The sequence below is a fragment of the Corylus avellana genome, chromosome ca1 (assembly GCF_901000735.1).
Source record: "Corylus avellana chromosome ca1, CavTom2PMs-1.0".
NCBI lineage: Eukaryota > Viridiplantae > Streptophyta > Magnoliopsida > Fagales > Betulaceae > Corylus > Corylus avellana.
Window position 1 is genome coordinate 2,758,492 of NC_081541.1, and position 18,413 is coordinate 2,776,904.

Consider the following 18,413-nt stretch of genomic DNA (forward strand, 5'->3'; position numbering starts at 1 on the left):
GTGGTTTCCCTAAAGAATTAATATGACTTTAGAAATATATGATCTACAAAAGAACTGGTAAGATTTCTAAAAGCAATAGATCGCCCATTCTGGCATTCTTGCTCCCTTGGAAAAGAGATTTGAACCAAGGGGTAATCTGCTCAACACCATTAAATGTATTAATTATTCCACTCACTCCAAATCATCTACATGGGACAAAAAGAGCTGCATTCCAAATAAACATTTCCAGCACAAATTTAAAGTTCATCACAATTGGAAAAAAGGAGAAACAACTTTATTCTTTGCCGCCAGGATACCCTTTTGTCATATGATCTGACAGAAATCCAGAATCAGTCAAGGGTACAAAATCTCTTTTAACTTCAAATACAAAGCTTGATCGCCACATCAGTTAATTACAAACTTCAGCCAAAACTGTCATCCCAGAATATTATGGGACAAGGGAAATTATCAAAGCCAAAATAGGACCCATCTTTATTTACCCCTGACCTTAACATCAAGAGTCCACTGAACCTTCCCCTCCGGCAAAGGGATAGACTTGGGAAAGCGTAGTGGCAACTCAAATTCACCAAAAGTTGTCAAAGGAGAAGGTAGATGCAGGTTTTCAGGTGCAATCCGAACACAAAGCTGCCTTTCCACCTGAAATGGCATACAAACTGTATCAGTGGGACAAATAGAAAACCGGGGGGGCGAATCACCAAGCCTATTCCCAGATATTTATGTGTAGTTCCCTTGATTCCATTCCAACACTTTATTAATATTTTCAGTGCCCAACACCTAATCAATAGCCGCATCTAAGTCAGTCTCCAGTGGATCTCTGATCAACAAATCTATTGCCATCGTTACAGTCGAAGGATTACATGCAAATTGTTTGCAGTTGTATACACATTAAGAAAGGAAGTATAAAACATGAAACACATATGAAAACATATGATGACTAACGAGGAATCACAAGGTGAGGTGTGTTTAAATAAATACGGTCGTAAATAATCACTATGTATTGATTTCAGAGCCAAATCACACCTTTTAAACTTTCCAAATTCCATTATTGTATACAAACTGTCTGAGCGGTCCACAGCTTATAGGCATTAAAAAGTAAAATATTAACCATATGTCCTAGAATTCAAAAATCTCCAGGTGCAAGTAAACCCTCGGTCCCTCCAAGAAAAAAATGCTAGTCAAAAGTTAAGAGGAATCCAAGGATTATAACCACAAAGCCGCCCTTTGTTTTTCCATCTACACTCTATGGCATAGAATGTTGGGCTATTAAGAAGCAATACCTTCATATGATAAGCTTAGCCAAAATGAGAATGTTAAGATTGATGAGTAATTTGTTAAAAAGCAGGAGTAGCTCTGAGGAGAAAAGATGTGTAGAGTCCCTTAAAATGTTTGACACTGATGAAAAATTGTGATTTAATCAAGTTGACGAAGTAAAAAGAGATAAATAGAAACCTAAAATAAAATGGGTGGAAGAGATGAAGAATGATATGTTAATTGAGGTAACAGAAAGAGTGATTTTGGATATAATAGGATAGGGGAAAGGAATACATGTGACCCTAACGATTAGTTAGCAAGGATGCATAGAGCTGACCCCAAACAAATAGAACATATAGAACAAAAACCAAACCTCAGCAATGATATCATCCTTTGTTACTGGTGAACGCAATTCTATAGGATCATCTTTTGTGGCACGTGAACGAAATTTTTCAGCATCGATTAACCTCCGCAATACCTGCAAAATCTTATACATGTCAGATACCCTGCATCTCAATTTAATGCTATCAACATTTAATTCCTGTATCAGAGACCTACACCAATAATTTAAATGATAGGATAAACAGTGATAGAGAGGCAGCCTATCAACCTTGATGGGCCCACACCTATTTTCACCTACAGTTGTGGGATTAAATAAATATTTAGACGATAAGGTACAAAATTTTGAATTTTTTCTTAAACTAGTGAAGTAAAAGAATCTATATCTCTACTTATAGTTATAAGGCAAAATAGTATTACATGTATTAAATTTTAAAAATAAAAAATAAAAAATAAAAAATTGTTATCTTTATGAAAATAAGCGTCCAATTCACAACTTTCACTTTGTTATCTATATAAGAGGCCTTTATGTATTGAATGGTTTAGATTGTTTTAAAGACCTACAATTGTAGGAGAAAGGAGAAAATAGGTGTTTCTTGACTGCCACCCTATCATGGTTTCTCACCTTAAATGGTAACTTAAAAGAGCGTACATATATCTAAATGCAAGTAACATGTCGATGGTACAAATTTCCATATTTTTTATTTTAAAAAAAACCATATATTAACTTTGGGAATTGTTCTTTAAACATAGCACACATGGTGAGAAACCAGTTTAATTAAGTTTTAAACCTTTTTTTTTTTTTTTTAACTTATCATAATTTTAGAATCTTAAGGAGATTCATCTCGTACTTTTAGGATCACACCCAAAGATGAACTTTGATCTCTGTCCAAAAGTAAATCAGAACTAATTGCATCTATTAACATATATCGCAATTTTCACTTCTTGACAAATTAGATCACGCTTTAACTGGGAAAGAAGAAAGGGATATAAATAGAAAAAATAAAAATACTAATTAATTTTTAGTAGTACTTATCAAAAAAAAAAAAAAAAAAAATACTGTGCCGATTAGCAATTAAAAGCATTGAAAGGTGCAAACCAGCTTAGAATTGTCTAGACGCCTTGCTGCCTTCTCATATGCCTTCATCATGTCTTCCTTAGACTCTTTAACTACTTCAACCTCTTCTTCTTCCTCCTCAGGTTGGTAGATCTGAAGCAAATAAATTAGAAGCATATGCTCAACATTTTATTACATAACATAAAGAGGCTTTGCTATAATGTCAGAATTTGTATCTACATCATGCTTCACTAAAATTGAGAAATGTAAACAGTTCAAGGGCAGGAGAGTTTACGACCACATGCACGAGAGACAGAAAGAACACCTAATGTCCCTTTAAGTTTCCAAGAGCTTACCAACTAGCACTAACAAATTTTCTAATAAGTTATACCAGCACTACCAGCATGCTGCATAAGTGCAACAACATTCCATCCCAACGATAGATTCTTAATTTCACATGCATATGTGCACATTTTTGTGTCTCCAAAACATACCCAATACAAAACATAATCTACTGATGAGATCTGTGCAGCAGAAAAGAACCTTGCGCTGTTCCCTGACAAGAAACGCATATTTCTCAATATTTGGGACCGCTAGCAACTTGGGCATAAGGTGGTTGCGGAAATACCCGGGAGCAACCTTAACTGTCTCGCCGGATTTGCCAAGCTTTTTTATGCTCTGAATGCATCAACACTAACCAATTAGTTAATAAAAATCCAACAAACAAACATGTAATGTAGCAATTATGGGCAAGAGCATTCTTAAATTCCCCGGCTCACCGTAGTTAGAATGACTTCCAACTTCCGATATCTAAGTCCTTGACAAGCATATAGCAGCGGATTCACCAAGCGATCGTTGCTCTGGAGGCTAGTGTTTGTAATAATCTTCCCAAATGCTTTTCTACCATATTGCATATAAGCCATCTAAAGCCTCAATCTAAATCCCCTTGACCACACACAAAAGCCCAAACATATTAATCATGAATCACGTTGAAACACAAATAGCATGAAAGTAAGTTTCTTAAAAAGGGATTTCAATTCTAATCCAATCTATCAGAAATGACAACCCTTTTATGCCACATACTAAGAATATTTACTTAACAGCACTCTCCAACAAAATTGTTACAAAAATGCTTCTATATATAAATATTGTTTAAGGGTTGTTGCAATGGAGATTGAGTTTTCTCGGGACCCAATCTTCAAAGATTTAGAATTCGTAACAGCCATAAAAAGAGGCATATAAGATTAAATCTACCTCTGGTTTATGCCTATATTTGAATCCATAAATTAGTATTGCCATTGATGTAACTTTGTTTTCTTCTTTTTGATCAAGAGCGTTGCCATTGATGTAACTTCAGATGAAAAAACAGTACACCCAAGCGCAGTTGTCCTCACAAATTTTCTTAAGCAGTATCAATTTAAAATTACTTGAATTCAAGAATTTAAAAACTCCCTTTGGTTGCTAAGAAAATGTAGAAAACGGGAGGACTCAAAACTCTAATATCTAGGCTTCTCACAATGTAGGACACAATAAAACAAAAACCACCACCCAACACAAGTGAGCCTAAAAGAACCATTTTGGGGGGTTCAGAGACTGAAATCTCAAACAGCTTCCAACAATAGCAAAATATTTCAGAGTCAAAAAGCGCGCCGTGCGTGCAAAAATGAGAGGGATGGGCAGGGAAGGAGAGATCAGAGAGTGACAGAGAAAGAGACAAAAAGAGTAAGAGAGGATTGATACCTGGAAGCCGGAGGAGCTGCGGCTGCTGCGCGAGAACGACGGCGGCGACGGCCAAGAGGAGCTGCGGAGGAAGCGAGAACCAGTTGAGAAGGAACCGGGGGGTTAAAATGTTTTACGCCCTGTGCCCTTATGTTTTCGGAACACGATCAACATTTTATTTTAGACTAAATATTAAATTAGTCAATGTGGTAACTTTATTTAATTTTTTTTCTACGTGGTTTTATAATTTTATTTTTTTTTTCTATGTGGTTTTATTTTTATTTACAGGAGGTCTTTGTAGTTTTGATAATAAACCAAGTTAGTTCTTCGTCAGTTGACCGTTAGTTGACTTAACAGAATTTCACGTGGACCAATCAAATGTTAACACGTAGCACCTACTTAAATTTTTTTTTTTTTAATTTAAAAAAGAATGTATTTTCTAAAAAAAAAAAAAAAGAATAAAAGTAAAAAAGAAAAAAGATTGGGCCCTTGTCCATTTGGGGGTGGCCTTTGGCCATAGGGGCCACCCCCATCTGGCCACCCCAATCTTTTTTCTTTTTTCATTTTGTTTTTTTTTTTTTAAAGAAAATACATTTTTCTTTTTATTTTTTATTTTTTTAAAAAAAAAATTAGTAGGTGCCACGTGTCAACATTTGATTGGTTCACGTGGAATTCCGTTAAGTCAACTAATGGTCAACTGATGGATGACTAACTTGGTTTATTATTAAAACCACATGAACCTTCTGTAATAAAAATAAAACCACAGGAAAAAAAAAATAAAGTTATGAAACCACATATACTAATTTAGTATTTAACCCTTTATTTTATTGTGTCACAATTTTATTTTATTTTACTGCATTACAGTAGACGGACCAAGGTGACTGATTTAAATGAGAGTATTATTTACATTATTTGTTATAATAAAATAAGACTTTAATTATAAAATAATTTTTATTCAATTTTAATTGAAATAAAGAGAATCTTTTTCTTATGTTTTTGTGGTCACGACTCAACAGAAATGATTTAACATAGCCTTATGCCTTGTTTTTTAATTGCGTTTGAAAAGCCTAAAAATATTTTTAACACTCAAAAAGTTCGTTTGAAGAAAAAAGTACTCGTTTGGTAAAAAAATTAAAAAACACTTTTAATGGTTGAAAAAACTTAAAAATAGTTAAAAAGTACTTTTGGCAAAAACTTAAAAATGAACTTTTTGCTCAAAAATTCTATTCATCAAACACAATTCCAAACAGGCTCTTAAAGGGTTTACTGGAGAAAATTTTTAAACACTCTTTTCACTAAAAACTCTATTCAAATACTAGTAAACTAAACAAATCGTGAGATGTAAGTTGCATTAAGAAATAAATTTTGGATTGTCTCTCAAAAATGCTATTTGAAAAACACGAATCATTACCTAAAATTGACAAACATTCGAGATATATTTCATTTATCAATCTTATTACCAAAAATTGAAATTCCAGGGTCAGTTTGGTAAATTTTTCAAAACCCTTTTCACTAAAACTCTTCTCAAATTGATCCTTTTAAGTACAAATTCTGCCCATTTTTCTTTTTACGGAGCCCTACGAAATTATATTTCCACCCTAAAATAAATAATAAATAATAAATAAAAACACATAAAAAAGATGACTTTAAGTTTAGAAATATGCTAGAATTTAATAAAAACTCAATATTTTGCCCATAAAAGTTCATGTAACAAAATGCCACATCATCTTCTTTTTATTGTCTTTTTCGCTTCACAAAAAAATGATGTAGAATCTTACCACGTGAACTTTTATGGGCAAAATATGAAGCTTTTATTAGATTTTAACATTTCTCTTAAGCTTAAGAGGCTGTGTTTGTTTATGAGGTGGTCAGCTATTGCTTTTTTTTATTCTTTGTTGAATGGTCATGTGTCACAAAAAGAAAGAACAAGAAAATACTTATTGCATCGTCTAACCATTAGAGAGGATACTCAATTTGGATTATAGGCAACAACTAACAGGTATCAACAATCAGTATCAAATTTGCAAATATTCAAAAATTGGCCCTTTTTTTTTTTTTTCTTTTCTTTTGCCACAACAGTCGGACAATGGAGCATATCATAAATGCAAATAGAAAAAATAAAAATAAAATTATACTAATAAAGAAAATACTTGAATCATCTCCAGGACCTTAAGCATTCTCTTGCTGATTACTTACTTGACTAGAAAGTCATAACTTAAGGAGCTTATCTAGGGCTCCCAAGAGGTAGCTCCATTCTGGCTTTCTCGGAAAACTCCCACGTGTACTTGCATAGGCAACGTTAACACACGTATGCGAAACAAATATCTGGGATTTAGAACTGGAGTTCGATCATCAACACAAGGGCATTACAGGCACGAAGTGAAAACTACATATATATCCCCCTAGGGAGAGATGGCTACGTCTATCCCATCCCTTCAGCAGGAAAACTGGAAGATGCAGAAAAAGTATTGGATGCCACATTTACAGTGGAATCTTTCTTTCGCTATGAACTTCATACTCCTAGAACCGGAGCCAGATGACGATATGCAAACCATCCTGCGCATGGACCATTGAGCAAAAGGCCCCTTGCGCTCTAGGACCGTACATCTGATGATCTGAGAAATCAGGAAAAAAAAAAACTAAATGGCACTATCCTGTATAGCGAGCTTTCAGTATGCGTGCTGCTTGCAGTAACTTACGGACCATCTTCTTGCGCTGAAAAAAAGAGAAAACGGGTGTAACTGTGGTTTCAATTTATAAGGGGGCCAGAAAATCCAAGATTTGAGCATGCATGCGTTTCTCTATGCTGTTTGTGTGTGTGTGTGTGTGAGAGAGAGAGAGAGAGAGACTTACTGCTCAAAATAAATCCCTGGAGCAAGCTCTGAGCTCTCTCAGTCTGCTCTGGAGTACCCGATATTTGAATGATCTTTTGTGTCATCTCTGGTCTATCTTCTACCAGGGTTACATTGGCTCCCGACAACTGTTCCCATCAGAACAAGGGTCAAAAGGCATTCTACTTGGTCACTGCTAAACACAAAAAATTAAGCTAGGCAAATGAGTAACCGAGGCCGGTCAGACTAACCTCACTTATCTGCGCAAGCTTGTTCTTTGATTTCATTACGAGCTTGGGAACTGCATGCTCTGGTATGACAACTTCGAGTGTACTCCTAGTGACAAGTGGTACGGCGATTCTAACAGAAAAATGAACAGACAGTATCAGCAGGAGAGGCATTGATTGAGAGCAGGCCCAAATGCAAAAGAAGAATAAGAAGATAGGGGACTATATGAATGAGACTTAGCATACAGTGTGCGAAATAGTAGAACGAAGCAGAAATTCACTACCTATTCAAGCTACTAAGAACATCCTCACGGCGGTGATTTTCATTCTGCTTTGGTATTTCACTGCTGGTCCCTCCAGTGTCCTAGAAAACAAGGGTTAAGGTATTAGAATACCAATTCAAGAGCTCATGTGAATGGGAAAAAGACTGCTACCAGTTCAAAATCATAGAGTGGAAGTCCATCGAGATGAGGCAGTAGAAAGTTGATGTAAAGGTTACATTTGCCCAAAAAACAAAAATCACAATTAAAACAAGATTAAGTTTGGCTGGCTGGAAATTGCATTTAACCAGATAACAGAAAAAGCAATTAAAAAGAGGAGCTAATATTGGCGAGAGAGAGCATATCTTAATCCATGAAGAAAAGAAGTTACCCTCGATGGCTGAGCTGTTGCCACATTCTGATAGGTTGCAGTAGGAGCATCAACTCCAATATGAGCATCGCGAACTGGAGTTATGTTATTGATAGAAGATGCTTCGAGTCCTAAACCGCTGCCCACAGGGCCTGGTGCAGAGACAGAAGGCGGCGTCATATCCTTTTGAAAGAACTCCCTATATAAGTAACTCCGCAGTCTTGATGTCACCTCCATAAGAGCATCTCGAGCCACTTTTATCTCCCCTACAATCTGTAGATGAAACGAAGGAGCCAATCAGACATGCCAAAAGTAGAATTGATCCTGACCTTGTGAGGCACAATATTGGACCTATCTGTTAGTTTTTGTTAGAAAACTTTAACTGATAATATGGAGACAGAAATATAGATGCCCAAATCCATATACATAAAGATGAAAATACACATCACATACAAGGGAAGAAGCAAATTCAGATAACAAGACACTCTAACATCAACAGCATAATTAGGTGAAAAATGGATCTCTGTCCTCTAAAAGTTCACTTCAAGTCCCACTATCATAGGTGAAAAAGATATATACAAACCCACTAATGAGGGACCACCATGCCTACACACACCATGAGGATGCTGTGACAAGGGAGAATTCATCGTCATTATAAAGTCCAGCATCCAATTTACTTATATTATCCGGAACCCAAGGCAACTAACAAATTTGGATACTTGAGCAAATTAATATAATGACAAACCTGTACAAGCTCATCAGTCCCTGAGACACACGGAGGAATTTCTTCTCTTGGCAAAATTTGAATGTTTGCACCGGTTAATCTCCTCATCTCTGACAATGACCCATCTCTTCCCTCTAAACATCGAATATCACTGGACGGTACAAGTAACCTAGTTGTTACTATGTTGTCTTTATCTGGAACAAGATCAACAATGCAGGTTTGGATATGCAACAAAGCTTCCTGGGCTGGAAACAGCTCGTCATCAGGACCCTAAGTAGAGAAACAAACAGATGGTTGGTTATAACCCACTAAAGTAAAAGTATCATCTTAGAAAGCAATCAACAGCTATTTTTTTTGATAAGTAGAAAGCAATCAACAGCTATAAATACATATGTTTTACCATTTAGATGTAACAAGATGTTCAAACTTATTTCCAAAAGCTTATCATAGCATTCATTGACCAGAAAGGGTAAACCTAAAAGAGTATCATCACTTCCAAGATATTTAATATTAAGCTTCTACTTATCAAAAAAAGATATTTAATATTATTTATCCACAGTACTTGATAAAGATAGAGAAATGGGAAGTACCTCCTCTGAAGAAATGATTATAATCTGCTCATTTGAACCAACCACGGGATCAGTAACCTTAACATCCACGCCAATTTCATTTTGAAGCAATTCTAAGATTCCATCTGCCTCTCCAACAACACAATCCACCTTGTCACTTGGGCAAAGCATTCGAAACACAAGGTCCTCACCATAAAAGGGCTGCACATTGTCAACCATGGGGGCAGCGCCAGATTCAATTGTAAAACCAGATGACCGTGAGGCATAGTTGTTGCCTCTGTTGCCAGATAATCTTGATCCAAACGCGGCACCATCCATGGATGACCTGCGTGCTGCATTGTTTACGTGAGGAATATAATCATCATCAGGAGGAAAAAACCTTTCTGGTGAATGCATTCGTCCATGGAAATGACCGCGGTCACGATGCTGACTCTCCCTCAAGCGCGATGAAATAATAGCTATAGCATTCTTTACATCATTCACATCACCTACAACCTGGAGGGAAACAGCAACATCATATTCGAATTTTAAATCTTCGGAAAGTCTTTTTAAACCATATGTTTACACGGGCATTTCAGATGCATGATCTTGAAGACTTCAACATCAAGCATTTTATTTTGCTCAAAATCTGAAGTACATAAAGCACAAAAGGTTGCTTTTTAGAGCATTACCACAAGGTGTATAGCAAAATAAATAGTTGACTGTAACATTGACCAGCAAATATGAGGCATTCACCATGATAATTTGTCAAACGAATTTACAACATATTCTGTAAGTATAATCTGCAATTCAAAATATTAGAGGGAAAAAAACTGCACCACATATATGTTTTAATGGTGCACAAATAACAAGCTCATCACAAACTTGTAACTTCACATATTGTGCATATGACAGGAACTTCAACCAGATTATTCTAGAATCTGACAAAACTAAGATTTGTTCCCTTTATTCCCTTCATCCCTTGTTTTGTACTGTTAATGACAATGTAGCTTCCAATGCCACATAGATTAGTTGTGTTGAAGTCATTCCAGCACAACCTGGATTGTGTAATTATGGTCTTTTTCAAAGGCAATATTGTGTAACAATCAGGTTACTCTTCATTAACATTCTGAAACTAAAACTAGTTCTCCAAGACCAAATTCCACTGCTATTTTTAATCTAATCACTGACTACCCCGAATATTCAGCACAGCTAATACACCAACTACCAGAAAATTTCAAACACCAGTCACTATATTATTAAGATGCCAGTGATTTCGTTCTTTTAGTCTGATATAAAGGCAATAAGCATAACCAATTGAGGTTACTCTCAGTATTCAATGAGCAATCAAAATTTGGCTTTCTGACACCCATATGTCCGATCACTTCCAGTCCAACCAAGGCAAACCCATATACCCATTTGAGCTAATAGTTGCAGCGAAATGTAGCTTCTCGAATGCCACATTGCCTAGTCACTATAACATTAAGCTCCCAAATGATATGGGTCGTTTTGCTTGGTTCTTCTACGCAGACAGGCAATAATTATACCCAAATCAGGTAGGTTAATCTTAGTAAAGTTCACCCCCTTCAATTTAATAAAAGTCTAACCGTCCAAGACCCAAAAGAAACTCTTTTATTCAACATGCAATGGCAGATTTTGTTGGTTTAAACCTGAACAATCTCCTCCGACATGGAAACGCAACGGGGCAACGTATGATCTCTAGGCAGAATCCTAATCTGGGTCCTCGTCTCAACCCTCATTTGCTCAATAATCTTGCCTGCTTTCCCCAACAAACACCCCACGTGCATTCTCGACACCACCAGCCTCGTTGTCACCTTGTCCCTCCCACCACCCACACCCCCCATTCCGTACCCGTCGTCTCCGCCGCCGCCGCCGCCGCCGCCGAACTCGTCGCTGCTCTCGAGGATCCGATCGTGGATGAGGAGCAGCGCCTCCTGGGCCGGCGAGAAGTTCGGCATTCGGCCCTCCGGGTCACGACGGCGCGTGTCGGAGATCTCGATCACGCGCTCGTCGTCGCCAGGGACCAGCTCGTGCACGTTGATCCACGCGCTGGTGTGCTGCCGGATCGACTTGATGATGCTCCCGGACTTCCCGATCACCCCCCCGGCCTTCGCGTCGTGGCAGAGGATCCGATACGTCGTTGTCACAGTCAAGGACGGGTCCGCCTGCGGCTTCGGCGCCCGAGCCGACCCACCACGATGTCGGTGGTGCGGCGAGGGATTCGCCGCCGGGTAGTTGTGGTTGTACCGTGGCCTCGTCCTACCCACCGTCTCCGAATCATAGTCCTGGTGTTCATAGTAGTAGTTCCTCTTAGATCTCGACCTCTCCATCTCAAAGACCAGAAAAAAACTAGGGTTTTTCGAGCTCACACTTCTCTCAGAATCCAACAGCGCACATTTTCACCAACGAATTTTCAGGTCTCTTGCTTCGGATTTCTCAGCTAGGGTTTTCTGTCCTCGTACTCTCTGTTTTCCAGTTCTTAGTTCCTTTTCTCTCCTGTTTGTTTCTCAGGAAACTGTGGCAAAAGTTTCAAATTTCAAACTCCGAAACCCATGAAGCTCGAAATCTGAGACTTGAGAGATTTAACAGATTTGAGTTGCTCAGGAATTTTGGCAGCTCGAGTGTGGTCACTTTACTGTCTCTTGTGTGATGCAACAGTTACATACACGATCGCAAATTTCGGGGATAAAAAGATAAGCAAACGACATCGTTTCCGTGTTGTCGTTGGCTTCTGCTTCTACTCCAAAAGTCGTGCGTAGAGTAAAACGTACAGTGTGTGAAATCCTATTTGTAGTGTTGTACTGCTAATTGTTAAAGCCTTTTGCTTGCTGTTTGGTTTTTGCCTTGGAAGAGGAATCTTAGGCTTCCAAACAAATTTTATAAAAAAATTTATAATTTAATTTAAAATAAAATAAATTTAATTATGTTGTAAAAAAATTTTTATAAAATTTATTTATAAGCTAAACATTTTTCTTGCTAAAAACCTCCATTTTCTGCCGGGTCCTGCCACTACTTTTTAGGAATTAATGGCAAAATTAGATAATAGGCTTTTTCGTGGATGCTTTGAGTGGCAGAAAATCTAAGAATGAATGATATGATATTAATTGAATTGTAAATTAATGAGACACAAGTACTTTGATGTACAGTTTTGGTAGATTCTTTGAGATGGGTAATTAAGGATATGGGTCAAATGACTATTGTTAATCTTTGAAGCAATTTTTTTGACGGCGCAAAATAGAAAAAATGGTAACCGAAAATTTGGAGGAAATAACGGGTGTGTTTGCGAATGGCCCTGGAACGGTACTGTTCCAGGGCCTCCCTCAATCCCAAAAAAAATTTATTTTCACCTCAAAATTAATCCCAACATCTCTACTTTTTATACCACATCAATCATTTTTATTATTATTATTTAAATAAATAAAAAATCACTACAAAATAAATTTTTTATATTTTTTCATATAAAATATATTTTTTTACTTTTTCCCACAAAATATTTTCACTAATACCAATCAAACACTCATTTCTAAAAAAAAGATACAGTACCGACCCTGGAACAGTACCGTTCCAGCGCCATTGGCAAACAGGGCCAACGTATCTCAGCATGAGTGTTAAAATAGAAAAAGAGATTCCCGATCTTCCAAGTGTGTATCGCTTTTTATAGGAGATCCTTCATAAATATACTGTTATTTTTTATATAGTGGACTGGTGGACTTGTGTTGTTATCTTCAATATAGTAGAGTGCTTGAAGGGTTTACCTGGAATTTTTATCCCCAACATTTAAGGTTATTATAGGGTTTTTTAAAAAAAAAAAATTAATGTGACAACTTTTTTTTTTTTTTTTTTTATAAGAATTGTCAATTTCTCATTAAAAATATCAAATAGCTGGAGCAATCTGCTCCAACAATATACAATCTCGAATGCGATCAGGCGGCTCCAACCATAAATTATCTATGACATATGTCTTTGCATGAGTAGCTAAAAGATGTGCCACTTTATTCCCATCACGCTTCACGTAAGAAATCTTCCGGTTGTACATGGACTGAGCCTCCAATTAATGTGACAATTTATGTATTGCTTAGTTGATCGATCATTAAACACCCAAATTTGTCTATTTAAGTTTTATTGTAAACATGATTAGACTTGTATTAATTGACTTGAACACAAAATTTGGAGCAGAAGAAGCTGTTTAGTGTTTAGTCAATTGTGTAGCCGTCATTCATGACAAACTAATTGATGTCATAAATTTAGGGATGATCATATGTCCCGTTATGGACCGACTAAATGATTTTGGTCTAGACGTGATTAATACGATATAGAGTACATAGAAGATTATAATTTTTTTATTTTTTTTTTAAAAAAAAAAGACTTTGATCAGTCCATTGCCAAACAGATTAAGATTTAGTGGATGTCAGAATTGGAAATTTCTAATTTTTCAGGCCTTGATTTTAACGATAGAGTTGGAAAAAATTGCCTACGTTGTTGTCACGTCATTGCAGAAAATAACCAAACCATGAAACAAAATTCGCTGGATTCATCAATTATGCGAGAGTGTAACGTCATCAATGACATGGACCACACCTCAGGAAAAATAATAATAATAATAATAATAATAATAATAATAATATATTAGTCAAAATTGGTTTTGCCTTCTGGTATAGTCAAATTGGTTTTCAAAGAAAAAGAAATTTGTTTATGGAGGGAGGAGGGTCGTTTTACTTTTCAGGCTTTAAGAGCGATAGCTTTAATAGTGATAGTGGCACAAAAGAAAAGGATTATTATGTGAATGAATGATTATATACTAATATTATAAAAAATATAAAAAATTTAGAATTCAATATTAAGAGAGAGTTGCACGTGTAAATTGGGTTGTGTTCAAGCTTTCACTATTATCGATACACATACATACACGGCTGATTTATTTGTTTAGTAACAATTGTTGCACGTGCAATGATGTATTAAAAAAAAACAAAAAAAACAAAATTACATATTTTTTAACAATAGTGGTAAGTAGGAGAGAAATTTGATGGGATTAAGATTCTTTTAATAATTTATTATTTGAAATGTTAGTAATTTGAATAGCTAATATATAAGAGTTTTTATGAAACTTATCTATTTGAGCCGGTAAACAAACAATACAAGACTTGTTTGTCAAGGTAAAGATGAGGTGAAAAGTGGGGGAGAAATTCAATAATCAAGAGAATAGACATTCTCTATAATTGCGTTGTTCGAAATAACCTTACTCCATTCATTAGATAGCTTTGGGGGTGTGAGTCCTATTGTCTTTATAATTTATATTGAAAAAGTTATATTTTGTTCAAAATAAGCGCAGAGCACACTAGCGCGAAAGTCATCATGCTAATTAAAGTAGTATAAAAAGTTATGTCATTTTCTTATAACCAAACGTGTTTTTAGGAACACTTGGTGACTGTTCCCAATGGTAGTTTAATTGACTAAAAACCATGCCTTAAGAAGCTGAGGTCATTAGTTCGAATCTCCGCTTCTCTCTTATGTGGACATGTAAAAAAAAAAAAACACTTGGTGACTAAACTTATGACCAAAAATTACTCAATAGTTCATTTAATATATATTTCTATAAATATTTGAAAGTTAGGTTTTTTTTTTTTTTTTTTTTTGAAAGCTAGGGTTGAAAGGATCAAATGTTGATATTCACTATGCGGATAGACCAAATTTGTTTTTATTAGAGTAATGTTATATTTCGTACCTTGTTTTTTTCTTCATAATTATTTTATAATGTTGACATTCTAAATAATTCTTTGATTTTTTTATTTTTTATTTTAACAATTACTAATTTAAAAATTGGTGGAGGCTGTCACATCAATATTACAGGATAGTTACAGAATAAAATTGTAGTTTCTAGCACTATTTAACCATAAAATAAAAAATAAAAAAAATAAAAAAATAAAAAAACTTATTTACACTTTCTTTTATTACGAGTGCATTTATAAAGTGTATTTTAATCGGTTCATTAAAATGTGTGGAGTTTTACTCAAAAAAATTTCATACTAATTCTTTTCATAAGTAAATTACTATGAAAATTCTTTACGTACTTTTTTACTCTATTTAATAGGTACTTTTTTTTTTTTTTTTTTTTTGAAGAAGAAGAAGAAGAAGGAGGTAGAGATATTCTCATTAAAAAAATAGTCTCAACAATATAATCTGGTATCTCCTCATGCCACGTATGCTCCACAGCCTCCACTCCATTCTTAACAGCAATTGTGGCAAGTCTGTGAGCTGCCACATTACCATCCCTCTTAACAAATGTCACATGCCAATTTTCAAACACTTGAAGTGCCCCAACTTACTGCAGTTGACACCCGAAGCTACCACAGCATCTATTATTCTCTTCGCATCCCCTTCCAGATGAACATGAATGAGACCCAACTTAGAACACAGCTTAATAGCCAATAGCGCCGCCTTGGCTTCAGCTGCCTCCGGCGAAAGGTGTACAACAATGTGCCGCTCCATGGCCACGCGTGGGATTTTTCTTCCTGTTATGAAAATTTTCAAACTTCTCTCTCTTTTTTATCCCATTTTTCAATTTATTTTGCAAGGAGCAAAAATAAGTCAATTTGAAATTTAATTTTAACTGTTATTATTTAGTATTTTAATAACAGCATCTAAGTAGATGTTATTGAGTTTATCTGTAAAGACTTTTTTCTCAAAATCTTTTTAAACCCAACGCCGATCGGGTCAGGTAAACTTACGGGTCAAGCACTCGAGCCCAACGAGCGATGGTATTCTCGTAGTTTACCACTTTACCTAAGGATTTGGTGGCATTCTCGCCGAGTAAAGCAAAGGCTCAAGGCAAATGTAAAAGAGAAACACAGTAACGCGGATAGCACAGATGGCGATTTCCACACTGCCCTTCTGTCTCTCTTCGGCTTCACCTGTGACTTTCTCTCTCTCGCTTTCCTGGAAACTTTTTTTTCTGTTTGTTTCTCGAGAAAACTTATCGAACATAAACTTTTAGTATTGAATTAATGAAGTAAGTAACAACATAAAACTCAAAATCTTATTTTATTTTCTATGAATCTCTCATTTTTTTCTCGGGAACCAAACAGGAAATTGGTGACTTATTTTGTTGCACCATATTCATACCGTAAATGTTTTTTTTTTTTTTTTTTGACATGCAGAGGATTGAGATAAGAGCTGGGAATCAATGGGGGCCGAGCTGCTCTGTTCGCGCACAGGTTAATATTGCATTTCGAAGCTCTGTGCGAATTAATTGTTTCGTAAATTAGTGTAAAATTATTAATTTTATATATATAATTATTTAAATTCGTGTTCAAATCGTTGGCAGGTAATATCTCAAATGCAAAAGGACGGCCGTGGCAGGCGAGTGTGGCGGCGAAGGAAACTGGTACCAAGAAAACCCCCTTATTTGTTTGCTATATAATCTATGAATTTATTTGTTTTTCAATTTGTTGATAGCAATTGTACAAATTGAAAGAAGTTTTTGACAAAGTTCATGTTTTAATTTTATTATTATTATTATTATTATTATTATTATTTACTTTCTTTTTGTCAATTTGGTGCATGAATAACTTTGACTGCTAGGAAATAGTATCTATTGGTGGTGGCATTGAGTGAAAAATCAATGGGTAGTGCTAATTGTTTGTAAAGGAGTAGAAGTTGCAGTTTTTTTTGTTTTTTTGTTTTGTGAGTAATTGAAATATCAATAAAAGTGCAAAGCCCATACTTGAGAAATACCTATTTAGAAGGAGAAGTATAATTTGCAGTTTAAAGGTAGTCTGAATTGGCAAAAAAATAAGTAATGATTCGGAGGTGGAGTAGATCTATGGTGCAACAAAGAAGCAAGCATTAGATAAAAGATTATGGCCATTCCTAGAGTCTTCTCTTGCTCCTGTTTGGCATACTGTTAGACACATTTTATTGCCGGATGCAATTCCTGCTGCTGATCTCTTATTCCTAGCCATGTTAAGAATTTTGGGTGGCTTAGTATATGGCCTGTTCGTGTGTTCAGAAATGGGTGGATAGGTATTTCAGCATACATGCTGCATAGAACAAAGCACATGGCATGTTCATGAGCAAGATTTAACATTTTCAGATTCAAAATAAGTTAAGGGAATGAAACTTTTGTGTGGACTTTATGGCAAGTTCGAGTATGGATGCCGCTCTTATAGAGTTCAAACACCCCACCAGAAGGAAATGGGCATTTTTCTATGCAATTTGGTTTAAAATTGTACTTTCGGCTTGCGAAATCGCAGTGCCAAACACACTCTTAATTGGATTGACCTACTTTACGTTTGGAACAAAGCATCTGATCTATCTTTTTTCCCTAAGATGGAATTGGCCAATCAAGTATAATGCTTGTTTTGTCTCTCCCCTATAACCCAAATAAAGACTTCTTGTATTTTCTGCTCAATCTTGATGTGTTAAGTATTTAAAGTCAAGGAGGTACTAGGCAAGCAGTTTTCCCACTGCTTCTTATGCATTGCTGTTTATCTGTTCAAGAACAAAATTGCAATTGAATCACCATTGAGGGTACTTTCCAAGAAAGTAATCATGGTGATTATGTTATGAGCAAACCTTCTCTGCTACCGTGCTCACGCGTACTGTTTCTTTGTTTCAGACGAAGAAGGATGACATGTTGCGCTACAAAATGGAGCGAATTCCTTTCCTTGAGGAGCAGGTGAGGAAGATAAAGGAAACAGGAAAGGTGTTGACTATGGACATTGAAAGATTGTTGCTATCAGAGGATAACCGCTTTGATTTTGTTAACGAGGTAGCTGCCGAGGCCAAAGAATATGTTGAGAACAACCGGGACGAGTATGGAGGTAGGAAAAAAGCTATCCTTCATGTGCTCAGCAACCGTATTAATGATGCTGGATTTTTCCGACCAGAGGCATACGAGGAATCTGACCCCTTTAAGCCTGGCCCCGATTACTTGAAAGAAGAATTCACATAGGCTGAGACTTGTATAATTGTCAGTTTCTTCGAGTCTGTATTCAATACTTTCCTAGACCTTTCTATTCTATTCAGCAGTTAGTTTGTATGAGGTTGCACTGTTAGGGAATTCCGAGA

The 18,413-nt window shown here is 36.0% G+C and overlaps 3 protein-coding genes across 4 annotated transcripts; 1 reads left to right on the plus strand and 2 right to left on the minus strand.

Annotated features, from left to right (window-relative positions):
- Positions 1–252: 252 nt before the first annotated feature.
- On the minus strand, positions 253–4,526 carry LOC132168107 (uncharacterized). Of its 2 annotated transcripts, none has more exons than XM_059579186.1 (6): positions 4,388–4,526; positions 3,427–3,583; positions 3,191–3,325; positions 2,690–2,800; positions 1,625–1,729; positions 253–636 (listed from the first exon to the last, which is right to left on the minus strand). In XM_059579186.1, exons 2-6 carry the CDS (start codon positions 3,568–3,570, stop codon positions 472–474), a joined length of 660 nt encoding a protein of 219 aa, XP_059435169.1. In that variant the 5' UTR covers positions 3,571–3,583; positions 4,388–4,526; the 3' UTR covers positions 253–471. The 2 variants fall into 2 exon arrangements, with proteins under 2 accessions (XP_059435169.1, XP_059435168.1); XM_059579185.1 differs by having other exon boundaries at positions 3,427–3,592.
- Positions 4,527–6,475: 1,949 nt separating this feature from the next.
- On the minus strand, positions 6,476–12,037 carry LOC132182878 (RNA-binding KH domain-containing protein RCF3). The gene is made up of 8 exons (XM_059596244.1): positions 10,997–12,037; positions 9,369–9,842; positions 8,800–9,048; positions 8,076–8,327; positions 7,709–7,788; positions 7,449–7,557; positions 7,220–7,346; positions 6,476–7,081 (listed from the first exon to the last, which is right to left on the minus strand). The coding sequence occupies exons 1-8, from the start codon at positions 11,675–11,677 to the stop codon at positions 7,062–7,064; spliced, it is 1,992 nt and encodes a 663-aa protein (XP_059452227.1). The 5' UTR covers positions 11,678–12,037; the 3' UTR covers positions 6,476–7,061.
- A 4,077-nt stretch (positions 12,038–16,114) lies between these two features.
- Positions 16,115–18,387, plus strand: LOC132164065 (protein PLASTID TRANSCRIPTIONALLY ACTIVE 7). The gene is made up of 4 exons (XM_059574478.1): positions 16,115–16,257; positions 16,502–16,558; positions 16,669–16,728; positions 17,962–18,387. Exons 1-4 carry the CDS (start codon positions 16,213–16,215, stop codon positions 18,295–18,297), a joined length of 498 nt encoding a protein of 165 aa, XP_059430461.1. The 5' UTR covers positions 16,115–16,212; the 3' UTR covers positions 18,298–18,387.
- Positions 18,388–18,413: the final 26 nt, after the last annotated feature.

Coding starts and splice junctions, on each gene's coding strand:
- LOC132164065 (XM_059574478.1), top strand. CDS start 16,213: ATGGCGATTTCCACACTGCCCTTCTGTCTCTCTTCGGCTTCACCT. Junction 16,258..16,501: donor GTCTCTCTTCGGCTTCACCT/GTGACTTTCTCT, acceptor TTTGACATGCAG/AGGATTGAGATAAGAGCTGG. Junction 16,729..17,961: donor TGTGGCGGCGAAGGAAACTG/GTACCAAGAAAA, acceptor TCTTTGTTTCAG/ACGAAGAAGGATGACATGTT.
- LOC132182878 (XM_059596244.1), bottom strand. CDS start 11,677: ATGGAGAGGTCGAGATCTAAGAGGAACTACTACTATGAACACCAGGAC. Junction 9,843..10,996: donor TGTCGGAGGAGATTGTTCAG/GTTTAAACCAAC, acceptor GTTTCCCTCCAG/GTTGTAGGTGATGTGAATGA. Junction 8,328..8,799: donor GGACTGATGAGCTTGTACAG/GTTTGTCATTAT, acceptor TTTCATCTACAG/ATTGTAGGGGAGATAAAAGT.
- LOC132168107 (XM_059579186.1), bottom strand. CDS start 3,570: ATGGCTTATATGCAATATGGTAGAAAAGCATTTGGGAAGATTATTACA. Junction 3,326..3,426: donor TGGAAGTCATTCTAACTACG/GTGAGCCGGGGA, acceptor TGATGCATTCAG/AGCATAAAAAAGCTTGGCAA. Junction 1,730..2,689: donor GTCTAGACAATTCTAAGCTG/GTTTGCACCTTT, acceptor AAGATTTTGCAG/GTATTGCGGAGGTTAATCGA.